Raw genomic sequence first — 16,159 nt, forward strand, 5'->3', positions numbered from 1 at the left:
AAAACTACTGTCGTGAAGACATAACGCTCTGTGAGTTAACAACAGCCGCAGACAGAAAAAAACAGACCTCCAAATGTCCTCATACGTCTATAATTGAAGCAAATTTTGGAAATTAGATATTTTTGTGGGGATCCGGTGAGTTAAATTGATAGACACGCAACTACAGGTCTAGGTTTAAGGCACGTAACCTCAAACCTTATGCTTAGCAAAAAAGAGATGAAAATGAATCGCCAAATTTATTTAGCCTTAGCGCCGCAGTAAAATCTATGTAAATCAATTAATGAAGAGATTGTCTTCAGGAGTTCAGTCGCTACTTAACAGTAAATTATTTCGTGACTCCTCCCTATTGTTGATTTACATACAAAGTCCAATACGCGTTTTCGCATAATCGAGACATCAAAAGCTGTCTGTGAAGAACTAGCGGCCTTTCTCCTTTACTACGACAGAGTTGTACTTGATAGACAAAGTAAACCTTTCATTTTCTGCAACGTTTGACGTTAATAACCATCGACGGCGAATTGCTAGGCATACGTTTCTGTAGGTGTGCCTAAATTAACTTTAACTTAAAAGCATTGAATTTAAATAACGTACACAACACTGAATTGAGCCCGCAATCATGCTATTCACGGCAACCATTCGAAAATACCAAATATATGAAAATATTACCATGTGCCTCACGCTTCAAGACATACCTCGAAATTCTTACTAGAATCTGTTATACTCTTTCGAAATTGTGCCAAAGTTACGTTTCTTGCAGGTGAGAAACAGCTGAGAACCGTTTTTACGGCCAGAGACAAGCTAACTTGACGCAATAAAGGCGTTTATGTTTTGCATAGGGCTGGGATTGCAGTGACATCCAGATCAGATAGCCTGTGTTACTGATATATTGTGAGCTCTATGGAAACAGTTTTGGTGGTGTTAGTTTCGTCAAGCGATACGTTAGTATACCTCTGACAGCTCTGCGTATTTTACAAGGCACCGCTTTTACATCCGCGATAATATACACTATTGGAAGCCTGTCGTACTTGAATACGTTTCATGGCGAAAAATAATGATATTAAAGAAACAATTAACTAAGGTGCTGCTAGGTCGGCAAAGGGTGTATTTTTTACATCATCTAGCACCGTTTGTGCAGCCTCGAGTCTATCCTATTCGGGATCTACATTGCTCGCCAATGCTGTGTGTCGTACCGAAGAATCTCAAAGGAAAAGGTAAACCGGCTCAAGACTGGTTGACTCGACAACTAAACGATCCGTACGTGAAAAAATCTCGGTAAGTTGACAATGCCTAATCGATATGGCACTATCAAATAAAATTTTAAAAGCTTTTGTCGAAACTTGCATTTTGATGGTACCGTACTTAACCGTACTTTAACAATTGCGGCGACTCCGTGCCAGCACACCGTACGCTGCTGACTGTGGTGCACTGTGGGGCGTTAAATACCGATCCAACTTTGTAATACATATACAAAAACATTTCGTACTATCAATATACTCACATATTGTTATTAAGCATAGATACTTGGCATTGCAAAAACGTTGGCTGTCTTACCATTATCAGATTATATTATAAATTTTAAATTTATGTATAATAAGGGTAACTAACAACTCTTCATGCGAATATACTACTTATTTTGAGTCAGCCCATGTATTGTTGTTCACTCGCAGTTATGAGAATTACCGCGCGCGCAGCGCTTACAAATTGATCGAAATCGATGCGAAGTATTCAATTCTGAAGCCAGGAATGTCTATCGTCGACTGCGGGGCCGCGCCGGGAAGTTGGACACAGGTGATCAACTTATTACAAAATCACAGCTTTGATTCATTTGATTAAAAAACAAGTCAAAATGAATGTCATTGAAGTTCGTTCTATAAAATCCTCCAAATATAGGAACTTCATAGGATGAACGAAAACTTAGGAACAATTGGCCGTGAAATACAATAGTAACTCTTAAATTGTGCCTTAATAGTCTTGGTAGTAGAACAAGGGGTAAAAAGTAAACGTGAGTACACTGGGGTAAAATTAACATCGAAAAAAGACTAATGCATCTTCTACGTTATAATTTAAGGTGGCTGTACAAAGGGTAAACGCAGACGGGAAAATGGAAGGTACGTATCCAAAAATAAATTGAAAACGAGTTATTTAACTCCTGATTTAACTCGACCTGGCTAATATTCACACCCAATATAAAACCGAACATATATACTGTCACGAAAAGAAATACGCATTTTTATTTTTTCCTTCGTTGGAAAAGGCTTCTATGGTGTATTAATGGAACTTTTTATTATGTAAGGTCGACCCATATGTCTCTCGTGGCGCAGTGTAATTAAAAATTGCAGACATCGCGTTACATGTAACCACTGCAGTCTCATGCTACTAATAGCTCATACTACGAATAGCTCTATTTTACTACAGGAAATGATGTATGCTCGTGCTAATTTTCTGACTCATACAGTAGTCTTAAGGAAGTCTTTTTTTGTCATAAAATCTAGTGAAACATCTGTTTCTATTCTGTACCACTGCTTGACTTTATCCAATTCAAGCGACGAAAGTACGCTTGTTCAGTTGCCCGCCACTGCTTAGCACTTCCGGGTGCAACAACTGGGTCTGCGCCACCATCTGTTTGGTTGCTCTTGTGTCGTTCGAAATCACTTTGAGGTCATCATCTGTTTTGCTTTTGGGTGAGTGTGAACGTGCTCCCGGGAGCAGGCAACCAACTGAGCCAGAACAAGGTTGCTCCTGCAATACGCCCGCACCACGAGGGGACAGAGATCAAAATAACGGAAACAATCGTGTGAGTCGGCTGTACTGAAATGAATTTTATCCACTTTTACGTGTGACCGCCATCTGGGCTGTGATAAGCCGTTGGTGTTTGGCAGAAAATTAGCAGGAAACTAGTTGGTGTCAGCCACGTTCGAGTATATCCCGTCGACATGTGCGGTAACCGGTAAAACGACTAAGAACTTAGTGAAGGTGCTGGGTTAACTAAAGACTGGGGTAACGAGGAGGCGTAAGAATGCCACGACGGAAAGGCGCGTGACTCTTAGCCTCGCGCCAACCTTAGACAGATCTTGAGGATAAACAGAGCAACTAAACAGAGCCGGAGAAGTTGAAATTAAAGGTACCCCCACGAGCCGCACGGGCATGGGCGAATTTAACCTGTACGAAATTCGTTCAATAGGGCGCCACCAGATACAGAGCGCCCAAAGCATTGATTTTCATCGTATTTGTCTAAAGCCGAGTTTAGTCAATTAATCCTGTATCTCTATGCTATCTTGTTTGAGTGAAAGGATTTTACCGCTAGTGTTTGATACTGTAATAATTTTAAGCATTGATAAGCGATCATGGGTGCGATGTCGTGTGCCTGATCACAATAGCAAAGATATCTGGTAGCAGCAGTAACAGTAGAACAGTAGGAATATCGAGTACCGTTGCCTATAACAACCACTGAAGTGTCACTTAATAAAGAGCCAATTCCGAAGTCGAAAGTGGTGAACTTCAATGGGTTGAGGGTACCTGGCTTTGACTGCTGGCGATCCGAAGCTCTGCATCGCAGCGCTTAGCAACGCCTCTGTCGGGGACAACGAAGCTTTTTCCTTTTTGTAAGAATTCGTTTTAACGCATTTTGACGGCACCGACAGCAGATTTGGAGTGGAAAGCTTTGTCTGAACACCGTCGTGAGCATCATCATTCAGAAGGGAAGATAAATGTGAGGAGTGCTATTGCTGGCTATTGCGAAGATCAGTTCTGCTGTCGATTTGTCAGCTTGCTGTCTGGCCATTTTACTGTCGTCCTGTCGGCGAAGTGACCCGGTTTAGTTTGACCCTCTCTTCTTCCGCGGCAGAGGCGGCCGTAGTTGTGGATACGGCAGCGATGACTGCTGGAGAAGCGCTGAAGACAGCCCCAACGTCTGCAGAAGGAAATTTTTCTATAAAAGAAGTCAGCGAAACGTGTATAGGCGAGAGAAACCGAAGCTGTTACATGCCTTTGTGTATGTGTGTAAAAGTGAAGCGTGTCTGTGTGCTGCATCGTTGACTGTGCGTGCATATGTGCGTAAGAACGTCCCCGAAATATAAAAGGCAGGCGAAAGTAAGAAAGGTGCGGAGAATACATCGTACAAGTGGGAGAGCTCAACGGAGAGCAATAGGCGTTGGCGAGAGTGCAAACTATGTAAGAAAACGTAAAAGAACATCTGACATTAGGGAAGAGCGAAAGCCCACGGAAGGAAGTGTGAAATGATTGGCGAATAGGTGCGTTCCCCACGACAAACGATCACAGGTACATCTGAAAGGTACATACATTCACATCAAAAGGAGAGAGAGAGATAACTAAACGTCAACTAAACTACTCCGACTTTGCGGAATCCCAGCTCTTTTGGACACACTGCGGCCACTAGCAGAATACCACTTATTACTAGCATTGTTGACAGCTTACCTGTTGCAGAACGTTCAGTACCGTTGAAAATTCACCTGCAAATACTGCTTATTATTAGTTACTGAAACAGGAAACATAATCTCGTACGTCCTATCGAGAAGGCACCTGTTAAAGTTCTAAAAAGAAGTTGAATTAGCTGTGATGTGATCGATCGGTCTGTAGCTATTTGTTGTTGCTGCAGTAGGTCCGTGGTGAAATTGTTGAACTATTGATAGTAGGTGAGGTGCCAAATTAGTAACGGAGGACATCACCAAAAAGAAAAGATAACCTACTTTCGTATCATCACTTAAAAACATCAGTGAAGGTGTGGCAGGCGTGGATATACTTTAACCTTCTATTATACAATATATCTACATATATAGAAATATGCATAGAAGAGAGTGACGGTTTGGTGAAATAGAAATAAAGGTGTAGCTGGCTTAGGAAGTTAATAACAGTAATCAATTCTAGTGCGGAATCAGTGGTTTCATAATTGACTGTCCATTTTTGCGGTCATCAGCGTGTAAGATTTACACAGATTCCGCTGAAGATTGTTCTGGTGACTGATCTAGAACAAAGCTCTCGACGCGTGATCTGGCCGTACGGAGATGCTTCAGTTGAAAAAGATGGTGGCACTTGCCGCCCGTTCAAATTCGACTTTTGCAACCGAAGCCTTTTCCCCTGCTGCAATTGTCACAGCAGCGTGTGCCGGTAATTTTTGGATTTGTCGCAGTCGCTCGAACTCAGGAGCCCCCTTGTTGCCTTCAAGATTTATACAATGTCAGGGATTGTCGATAACAGCTCATCCTCTACCAAAAGAGCAGGACGACCCGTTTGAACTAACGAAAGATGACATAAGAACACTTTACGATGAAATCCAGGTCGAGCTGAGTCGCGACGGGGAGAACGAAATGAAACAACTGTACGCCCTGTCCAGGTACGTTGAACATTCACAAATATTACGCTATTCAATTAAGTAGGTTTGTATATAGAGATGTGTAAGAGCGCCCGTAACGAATGAATGACAGTGGGCGCATGCACTTTATCAAAGCTGAAGCGAAATTTGTAATCTTCAAACACTATTGACTTAATGCTGATTTTTGCTCCGGATTTATTTTTGTGCAAGATGACAAGAAAAGACTGAAGCGATCTATATGAGATTTCTATATGAGAAAATGAGGTTTCATAGTTATTGCCTATTCACCCAATTAATGAAATATATCGAATTAAATGTTTAACTCTTTGTTCGCTACAGAACAGTGCATATATTTAAAATAATGCGGCACCTTGAAGTCACTGTTGATGTTTGGACATTAAATTATCTGTGTTGCATTCACACCCCTTTATGCGGGTTACGAGAGTTCAGAATTTAGAAAATCAATTTAAATACTTGTAGGATAGCTGAATAAATGCTCAGGTTCGTTTTAAACAAGCGTTTATGCAGGACTAGAGAATTCCGTTTTGTACAGTTTACTGTGATCACCTTTACGACTCAGCCAATGTCTCTAATGGGAGCGCTAATAAAAGATGTATTACGTAAATCGTTATCGATCCTATCGTATAACGACGAACAGACATAATGTATATTATAATAAATATTAGAATCATTTCGTTAAAAATAAACAAGGATCAGCTAAACGTACTTTCAAAAATTTCATTATCGATCATAATTGATTGCGGTCAAGAAGTTGCTAACCCGTTACGGTGGACTATCCATATTGATTAGTCACTTTCGCATCGTTTCAGGTACTATTTTGATGGGCAAGGCAAAGCAATTCGACCTGTGATCGTCTGCTTAATGGGGCGCGCAGCCAACATGCATCTGAAAAACGAACCTGAACTTATTCCTGGTCAGCGAACAATTATGCTAATCACGGAAATGATTCACACAGCATCTCTGCTACATGACGACGTGATCGACGGTTCAGACACCCGTCGTGGGAAGCCCTCAACCACGCCCCTCTGGGGCCAAAAGAAATCCATCCTCGGAGGCGATTTTGTGCTCGCACGATGCGCTGAAATGCTCGCACAGATTGGCTGCGTAAAGAACAACAACTACATATCACAAATACTCGTCGATCTGGTGTCCGGTGAATTTATGCAACTAGAAAATACCGAGATTAGTGAGCGATTTCCTCACTATATTGAAAAGAGCTTTCTGAAAACGGCATCCCTGCTAGCATACACATGCAAAGGTGTGGTCACGTTAGCAGGTTGTGATGACCAGATGGCTGAAGCCGCGTACCAGTACGGTAGGAATCTTGGTATCGCGTTCCAGCTCATCGACGATGTACTTGACTTTGTTGCGGATCAGAGCCTTCTAGGAAAGCCGGCCGCAGCTGATCTCAGATTGGGCCTATCTACGGGGCCTGTGCTGTTTGCCTGCCAGGAATATCCCCAGCTCAATGAGCTCATTGAGCGAAGATTTTCCAAGGTGGGCGATGTGGATCGAGCCTTCGCATTAGTGCAGCAATCAAGCGGTCTGGCGAGGACCCGAGAGGTAGCCCAAGCTTACGCGAATGCCGCAGTGGCAGCTATACAGGATTGGGTTGATTCGCCTTTCAAACGTGGCCTTATCACGCTCACAGATAGGATTCTTGAAAGAAATAAGTAACCTCATTCCTTTATTCTAAACTTCGTCTATCTGAAATCTTCTTTGTAAACAAAACCTTTCTATTTTTGGTATAGCCACTGGAATGGCGACTGTGATGCCGTTAGTCAAAGATTCCTGACAAAATGTAATAAACAAGCAATCCAGTAGTTCTAGGGGCTAGAGTCAATAGATAGGCATAATTACATAGGATGTTCGCTGTGTGTAGAACCACTGCATCTGCAAATAGACATTTACCCAGAGGACCTAAACTAAGCTGCAAGTTAATACGTGATGGGGATAATTTACGTACTGGTACGAACCAATCGTGTGACGCGATACGGGTAGTTGATGCTCAATTTTTTTCTTACTGTTTAACAACTAAGAGATGGCTACCAGATGCTCTGAGTCCGCAAGCTACAGACGAATGCAGAACAATATTTACTAGTAAAAAAAGGGGAAGGGCAGTGTTTATAGCAATATGGACTCAGTATTTAGTTGAGAAGATACAAAATCTGCAAAAAAAAGTGGAGTCCGAGTATCTATCTACTCATTGTGTCGATGCATTCACCCATTTGAGAGGATGCCGTAGAACTACGCAGTTTAGTTTAAACACACTTTCTACTTTGTTGGTTACACAGGCACATACAGGCATGACGTTATCGATAAACAGATACACACACAGCAAACAGAGCCCACCCAACCGAATGCCAGCAGCTGATTACAGTCAGCTATTCTTGCGATGCCCGGGCTCCCGTTATGGGCCAAATCAGAGCCCGCGGCCAACGAAAAAAAAGGCCATTCCGTAATCGCTGTAGGGATACGGCGGTTACGTTGAAGGCGAGTGTTCTTGCAAACTGCTCAATAGTTGTAGAATAGCAGTCGAAGATGGTGATGAAAGAGACGAAGACAGGAAAGCAACGGCAAGAGTCTCACACGCGAAATTCGACCCTTCCAACTGATGCATCGATGACTTTTGGCAGGGCTTAGCGTACCGGGCCCGCGTCAAACCGGCATCGCTGCTGCTGTTTGTGCGTCGATTGATCATCACTTCCAGATTCCTATAGCCACTCTGACGGCGACTCCGTTTGGCTACGGCAACGGCTTCTTCACTGTCCCTTTTCATAGCCAAACACTTGAACGTCGCTGGTGTTGTTACCCGACGGATTCCAACTGTTTGTTGTTTGGCCCTCGTGCCATCAAGCCCGAATAGCAGTTGTGATGACAGTTATAACGGTGATTTGTTAGGGCAGTGCCGCTACCGCTACGCTGATTATGATAGTGGTGCTGGGCGTAGTAATAGTCGAAGTTCCATCGCGTTACACAGTGGGGTTACATTCCCGCCGAATGAAAGACGGAGACGAGCTAGAGAAAATTGACGCTGTAGCTTTGCTAGGCTGGCTCAGTGATTCCATGTTGAAGCGATTGAAGAAACGGGGCTTGAACGACACCAAAAATACAATCTATGGCGACAACAGCATTAAAAAATATGTAGAAACCTCTACAGTACCTGTACACCTATTGCAGCGCGGAGTTGTCTCCACGGGCTTGCTGTTTATCACGCGGGCTGCAAGTTTTGATGGTTAGAGATCATGGCTAGAAGTTAACGTAGGATAGCCTGTAGCAACAAGAGCCTGCTGCTGCTGCTGTTGGCCTATCATGAGGTTGCTATCTTTTGAAAGTGATGGTCTCGTGAAAAAAAGAAACTAGAAATGGAAGGTGAGCATGATCTGTTCTAGCAACAACAAATGTGGTGAGGTCATCTAATTGCGACAGTTGCCTGTTATAGTGGCCTATTAGTAGAAGTAATAGTTCAGGTTGGAGTTATCTCGCTTTACTACTAAAACATACGGGTACGTGTGGTCTTTTAACAATCTTTTCGGTAAGATTATTTATGTTCAACATTTAATTCGGTTCTTCGCCAACCTACTCAATTTGCCGTTATATCTCAGATGCTCCCAGACAAACAGAACAGGACCAGTATAGTCCGCAGGACGGCTTCATAGCTGTTAGTGGACGCCTCATCTCGTAGGAGATGGTAAGATATAGACGGCATTAAAGTAATACGCAATGAACATGTACCGAAATTCCTAAAAATGTATCGAATATAAAATCTATCATTGTATCACCTCCGCTTGTGCTGCTAGCGATAATCTGGCTGTCAATGGCCCTACGCAATCGACCGGCTAAGGTATGGTGTAAAAACAGTTACCGTGTTATTGTTGTTGCCGATTGCATCGTGCCATGGGGCATTAAATTATGCGATAAGCGAGTGCTCGTCGGTCAGTTTGTCGCCATAGCTAAACTAACAGAAACATAATGACGTTCGGTAGCTGAGTATAAAACCGACAGGGAATGATTTGACAGAAGTGGTTTAACGCCAAAAGAGTCGTCGAACGGAAGGTTAGAAATTGAGTAAAAAAGCTTTCAGATGAAAGACGGCAATTAAGATGCAGCCAGCGAGCCCTAAAAATCCGCTGAAAAAGAATCAGAAAGCACTAATCAAGGTAAGTTACTAAATTGTTAGCATGATTATATATAAAAAGTACATCGATTAATGAATCAGCTTAAAGACATGGCTAATACTAGATAAGTCCCATTCGTATTTATACCTAATGTATACAGAGGTCTGTTAAACAGTACTTCTTCATAACCGGGACTATTTAATAATCAATTAGAGAAAAATAAAAAATCACAGTACCTATTGAAACATAAAAGAGGATACTTTTCGCCGTGCTTATAGCTGTTGTTGAAAAAATTGAAATTATGATACCTTCAAAAAGTGTAAATAAGCACCTGTCATCAGATCGACCATCTTTGTCATGACGACAAACCGATTCTACGCATTGTTTATATTGATACAGAACGAAGCAGTGGAAATGACGAATGGAAAACGAATGAATTTGTAGATTTTCGAAAGAACTGGCTTCTTTTAAAAAGAAAATTTCGCGTTTTCTTTTTTTAAGAATAAAGAATTCGGATAAACTTAACAAGTGTGCGACCGCATAACATGATTACGCTACACAGACGTAAATACCGCTTATCAAACACTCAAAATACTTTCTAACTGTATGTTTCCTAAGCGAATTAATCATCATTCCTTCGATTACCATTGTGCTGCTATATAGATGCGACTCCGAGACCCGATGAAGGCAAAAAGCGCCATCAATTTATTTTTCGGAGAACTACTTCTAGCTTTGCAGCCAGCTGAAGTTTTTAGAAAAAAAACATGATGACGTAGAACTTATCCCGGTTGGTTACAAAAGCTAGAATTGATAATGTTTTGACATGACAAAGACAACTTGAATCGACCCGTTACGTCTGCTGTTCGACGACTTCACCGATGGCGTCGCTATGGAACCGCATCACATCAAATCACATAATCTTCAAACGACATAAAGATAGATGTTTTCTAAGCTTTGCCTCGGGTCTTGATATGAAATGCTGAGCGCCGTCTTAGATGAAAAACGTGCCGAGCTTATATCTATTTTGAACGGAATGTGCACGGGCGAATTTTTTAAGTGGCAAAAGTAGCAGTATTTAGCTAGACTGACGATAATGGTGTGCTTTAAGTTGAAGAATCAGGTCGCTTCATAGCTGATTAACAGTGGGACCAGCAGAAGCCCGAAATTTCATACTGAGTGTCGTTGGCCTAACAAATAATTTTGACCCGAATCCGAAATAGCAATGGGTGTGAGTTTTTGTGTATCTAACCCTCTGACAATGACCCACAAAACGGATATGCTGCGCAAACATTCAAGCTAGCAGAAAGAAACGACCCGAAGGCAGTGAACCCTAACCTATGCTTGCATAGACCGAAGGTCCATTGGCGTCAGGGCAGTTGTGGTCGGCTGAATAAAACGGATGGATAATTGCTCCGGGCGTTTCAGGGCCGCAGGTTGTTATTCAATGGGTCTAGCCTACACAATCTGATTACTACACGGCATTTCAAAGCCTCCGAATTCTTTATTAATATACGCGTCGTACCGCTGATTCAGCCCGCTAGGTTCATGCCACCAACAGCTGCCGCCGTAAACACTCACAACTTACATAAATTGCATTACGAATACGAATGATCAGAAGCGTTTAGCTTGGACTTGTGTAAAATCTAACAAAAAAACTAGAGAAATGAAACAAAAATAACTATTAACTTACCATGGTGTCGGAAACGTGTAATGCCATGGCACCGTGGCAGTATGGTGGCAATTAAACATGTCTCTGTGTCTAAAGGGCGTGTTTTTGCTACAAGTTGTTTAGGATACAGAAGTTTCAATCGTAGAATTTTGCGTAAAAAAAATCAAAAGTGATCTGTTGAGTTCGTTTAGCTAAGTATACTACATAGACATACACATGTAAAAACATCAACTAAGCACTGAAAAACTTACATAATTGAAAAAATGTGAAAAACCTTTTAATTGTAAAAGATAATCAAAATTACTACAACGTATATATAAAAACTGCTCAAAAAAAGAAAAAATTAAAAAAGCAGAAACTGAATAAGATAATGGTGATAATAATCATGTTCGTATGATCCAATGGTGAAAGAGGAGTTATAATAAAACGATATCTAAGCTAGAAACGTGCCAGTTTATTATTAAAGCACCATATTGATGGTGCGGCATAAAATGGCACATTGTTAATTGGTAGCTGCAACCTTAGCTTCTGCATCCGCCTCAAAAAATACTCTACATTTTAGGCGGGAAACGCAACAATCGTCGATCACTTCCCACGACGAATCGTTGTTGCTGTTGTTGTTGTTGTTGGTTTTATTGACTCCTCCTGAGAGATGCTTCATCTCCACATCTTTGTTTTCTGTTCGTCAGAGTGCAAACGTCCCGCCATAAAAAAATAGCGTTCACTAGCCAATGAAAAAAAGAAGAGGACAATAATAATTTGGTGTGGACTGGGCACATGAACTCGACAAATCACAAAGTAAAACAATCTAACTACTGTTGTTACTACTGTAAATATGAGTAAATTAGAATTGATTGAACCCACTAAAATATATCTGCTGAATGAGAAATATAGGCAGAAAAAGTCATGTAAGAACCATGAAAATAAAAAGTGGCGTTTTGTAAAAACTTGTTTCGCGTGTTCTCACTCTTATCTACATGTTGAACTAAAATGTGTTATTGTAGATCTTTGCATTTCAAGACTGTATAGAACATGCATACATGTTCTTCCTCGCTATTATGGTTTCCGGAACAGCTTTTCTGTCACCCTTACCTGCATGATTTGGCTTCAACATGATTTCATCGATGTGTTCCGTCAACAAATATTTATATATTACCGTTGGGATGATCTTTTTATGCTCGCCTACCGATCGCATATACTTATATGGCAGCCACCGGTTTCTGGAGTAAATAGTCTCCTTTTTTTTTTATTTGGAACACTTATATTTGTTTGGTCTATTATGCTATCGGTATTGTTGGCTTTTCTTGATTTAAGGCAATACTTCGGATAATACTGATTTTTTGATTGCCCTAAGAAAGTCATTAATCCTTTCGTCCCTTTTCAGTATTTCAATGGTCGCTCTAATGATACAAGGACGGTAGATGGCACCACTGTACTTATATATACCTTTACCACAGTATTCTAACTTGTCATCTATAAGCTCGTCTGGAGGCAATTTTCCTTAATTCGCCAATTAATGCATGTTGAAATGTTGGCTTGTTTTACCGCCAAAAATATTTCGTTTATATCATGCTTGTACAAAAATATCACCCAAATTATCCTTTGACACGCATTTTATTAGTTTTATTTATTTCAAATTACTTCCCTAATAAGTGATAATCTTTTTTAAAAATTTAATTAGACAACTTATCATTTACCTTCATGAGATGCTTCTTTGGCATGTGTTCCGAGGCTGGACCTGCATTTTTCCAAATATATTTTTTCGATAAAAACTATCAGGTATATAATGCAAATTACTATTTCAGCTTAAATCAATGTTGGTTTTTTTCGTCAACCGTAAAAATGACTGTCGAACACAGCCACAGGAAAAACTGTACGATAGATACGTTTTCAGATAACTAGGGTTAAACAGTGGCCACGAAAGTAAAATCCAACAGAATAGAAAATTATTATATTTAGACAAATAGGATGTGCGAAAACACCCTACAGTTAGGAGAGCAAGACGAGGTTGGCGCGGAGATGTATGAGTGGGTCATGCCCTATCTTATGTATATATATCAATACTCTACACACTTTTTTGCCATATAGCATTATGATTTTCGTTTCACAATGAACTAAATCACAAAAGCTATTATTATTATTGAGATGATATTCTACGCTGGTACATATATTTTGATTGCTTCCACTATATTCGCATAAAACAATTGCTCGTTGTTTGGCAAATCGCAACCGACTGAATTTGGTAGATTGCTTGAACGTATGTGCACCAGCAGAAAGTGAGAGGACTATGCAGTATTTACAAAAGATGATAGACCTGCTAGATTTAATGACAAAGCGTTTACATTGTTCTGAACAGATAAAATATTTATGTACATACACATTTTTTCGTTTGGGTTCGCTCGTTTGTGTTCGCTCTTCACAGACTAAGACTCGATTGTGCCACGATTTTCCGGCCGCCCCTACTCGCTCCACCAGATTGTCATATTCAGGGTCATTAGCTAAGTGTCTAACAAATGTTTGTTCGTCTCTAACAATATCTCAGGGAGACAGGTAGGACTATTAATAAAATCAACAGCGCGACTATGTGGTTTCGGTAGGGAAGAGCTGGCGTAGATCGCTACATAATTAGATATCACTTCCCTGCGCTACTGACAATGTTATTAAGAGGCCTTATATTCTATATAAAGTGTTCTAACAGCTCAACTAGGTATTTTAGTGTATCTTATTTCTAGGCAGCGACAGCTAGGGTCAGTACATAATACGTGTTCCATAGGTAAAATGTTGAATTTATAACTAGAATACGGCTTTTTCACACGTTTGTAAACCTTTGAACCCTGTCCGCGACAAATATTTTATAATTTTAAGAATGAGCAAAAAGCTAAAAATACTACGCGTAGAAAGCGTATGTTAAACTTTTTTTTGACTTGGAGCTTACCGCGAGTGCAAAAACAACTGCTTATATTATTGATTACAACTAGTACCTGTTCCAATACCGCAAATAGTATTTAATTAAAATTTGTTATATGATTTAATATGAATTTATGCAATCTGTTAATTATTTACAGCTCACTATTAAATTAAGGTTTGCAACAATGATTTTTCGATGAAAAAGTGAAATATCGCATATTACCATGTCTGTGAAATTTCAAAAGCACTAAAAGGAAAAGTATTCAAAGACTTAATTAATAGTAACCATAGGAATGCCGTAAATATGTGAATAAGGGCTTCGTCCGCAGTGATACTTTGTTTACGTATACTGAAACAAGACATAACATTAATATATACTCCTCGTCATTCTGTTAATTTCTTGATTCAACAGGTTGCAAGCGCTTTCTTCAGGGAACTGTTATTGCATTGGATATAATCCCGTTTGAGCCCGTTCAGCACGCGATCTGTCTGCCCGAAATGAATATCTTTAGTGAGGGTGAGTTTACCTATAATTAACGCTCATATTATTTGTGGACCTAGTTAACTTTAGTTAACTTAAAACATCCCAGATTAATTTATTCCTCATTTGTTGAGGAGCAAGTTAGTTCCGTTGATTACTTAGTACCGACTTACATGTCTGATTCAGATAAAGCGCGCTCGCAGCAATATAAGTAAATTTGTTTTAAAAAACGTATACTAGGTATTTCCATAGAAAAAAACATATACTATTGTAATTAATAAAAACTCATTAAATTTATTTGACTGATTTTCGTTGTCCTGCATCCCCGCACCTAACAATAATATACAGAAAATACTTCATCAGACAATCAGATAATCTTAGTTTGCAAACTTTTAATAGAATTTTTGTTAATTTGACCTTAATCTTGCAACAAATATCGAAGAAAAAAGAATATCGACGTTTACGTACTTTATAATTTTATGTAATACGTCGATCTGTAGCGACGTATTATATTTTAAATTTGTAAAGAAATATAAAATTACCCGATAAGCACACCCAATGCTACGGTGTGGTTTCCAAGTGAATAATATTGTGTTTTTGTGTGGCTTTTTACTTTTAGAATGTACGGAGAAATTAGCATCTATAATGATGGCGCGAAGCGGTTCTAATGACTTTAATAAATCTAGCTTTGTTGATGTTGTCCTTAGTGACATGTGTCCATCGGCATCAGGCCACAAGGAAATAGACCATGACAATGTCATAAAGCTTTGTTACGCGGCACTCAAATTCACTGTGTTACATCTCGTCACAGGTATAATAAGCTCAATGTTCGAATTTCTGTAATTTAAGTGACCAAAATGCATTTGTATTCCTGCCACCCATAACCTTATACTATTTCTAGATTTTTTTTTTTAAATATAATTGAAGGCCTTTTACTGTGTTAATTTGGTAGGCGTGTCCAAAGACCTTAGAAGCTGCCAAGAATCTATTAGAAAATGGTTGCATCTGCTTTGCAGAAATATAAAAATTCTCCCTGTTGTTGCTTTCACCTCTTTACGCTTTATTAACACGTTTCGAACTAATCGAAATCTTATCATTACTATCATCGTAAGAGGACGTATTATTCAAAATCAATTCATATAATTTATTATCATTTAATCGTATACACAGAGAAATATAGAATGTGAAAAAATCACTTGTTGCAATGTTTTTAGGAGGCACATTTTTGTGCAAAATTTGGCGCGGAAGGAGGGAGACGGATCTTTGTCAGGATCTGAAAAATTTATTTGAAAATGTCCGGTACGTCAAGCCTCCTGCCTCACGAGACGACTCTGCGGAAATCTATCTTTTAGCTCAAAATTTCCGTGGTATCGAAAACAAATACGAATCACCATTTAACAAGCAAACAAGGTCAAGCGGTTCTGTAGGAACCAAAATAGTTCTCTAACTTCATGGGTCCTAGTTGAATGAGTCGGATTTGCTGACGTAGTTACTAAAATAATGTAAATTTCCATTTAGCTTTCACTGTGTTAATTATTAGTTGTTCCCTTTTATGAAATAAACGTTACATAAAAACTGAACTGAAAAAAGGAAGAACAGTATTGTCTTTAACAACTTTTCTAACCACTGGTACA

The 16,159-nt window shown here is 39.8% G+C and overlaps 2 protein-coding genes across 4 annotated transcripts; both read left to right on the forward strand.

Moving 5' to 3' along the window:
• On the forward strand, positions 1-16,121 carry Mrm2 (Mitochondrial rRNA methyltransferase 2). Its single transcript, XM_022789921.2, has 7 exons — positions 1-135; positions 743-1,272; positions 1,668-1,788; positions 2,069-2,108; positions 14,457-14,561; positions 15,145-15,336; positions 15,740-16,121. The coding sequence occupies exons 2-7, from the start codon at positions 1,052-1,054 to the stop codon at positions 15,970-15,972; spliced, it is 912 nt and encodes a 303-aa protein (XP_022645656.1). The 5' UTR covers positions 1-135; positions 743-1,051; the 3' UTR covers positions 15,973-16,121.
• On the forward strand, positions 3,807-12,088 carry qless (decaprenyl diphosphate synthase subunit 1 qless). 3 transcript variants are annotated; one of them, XM_086981878.1, is made up of 3 exons: positions 3,807-4,738; positions 4,934-5,350; positions 6,160-12,088. In XM_086981878.1, exons 2-3 carry the CDS (start codon positions 5,022-5,024, stop codon positions 7,025-7,027), a joined length of 1,197 nt encoding a protein of 398 aa, XP_086838004.1. In that variant the 5' UTR covers positions 3,807-4,738; positions 4,934-5,021; the 3' UTR covers positions 7,028-12,088. The 3 variants fall into 3 exon arrangements, with proteins under 3 accessions (XP_086838004.1, XP_022645654.1, XP_022645655.1); XM_022789919.2 differs by having other exon boundaries at positions 3,807-4,291; XM_022789920.2 differs by having other exon boundaries at positions 3,807-4,250.
• Positions 16,122-16,159: the final 38 nt, after the last annotated feature.

The sequence above is a fragment of the Varroa destructor genome, unplaced genomic scaffold (genome assembly GCF_002443255.2).
Source record: "Varroa destructor unplaced genomic scaffold, Vdes_3.0 BEIS01000002.1, whole genome shotgun sequence".
Lineage (NCBI taxonomy): Eukaryota > Metazoa > Arthropoda > Arachnida > Mesostigmata > Varroidae > Varroa > Varroa destructor.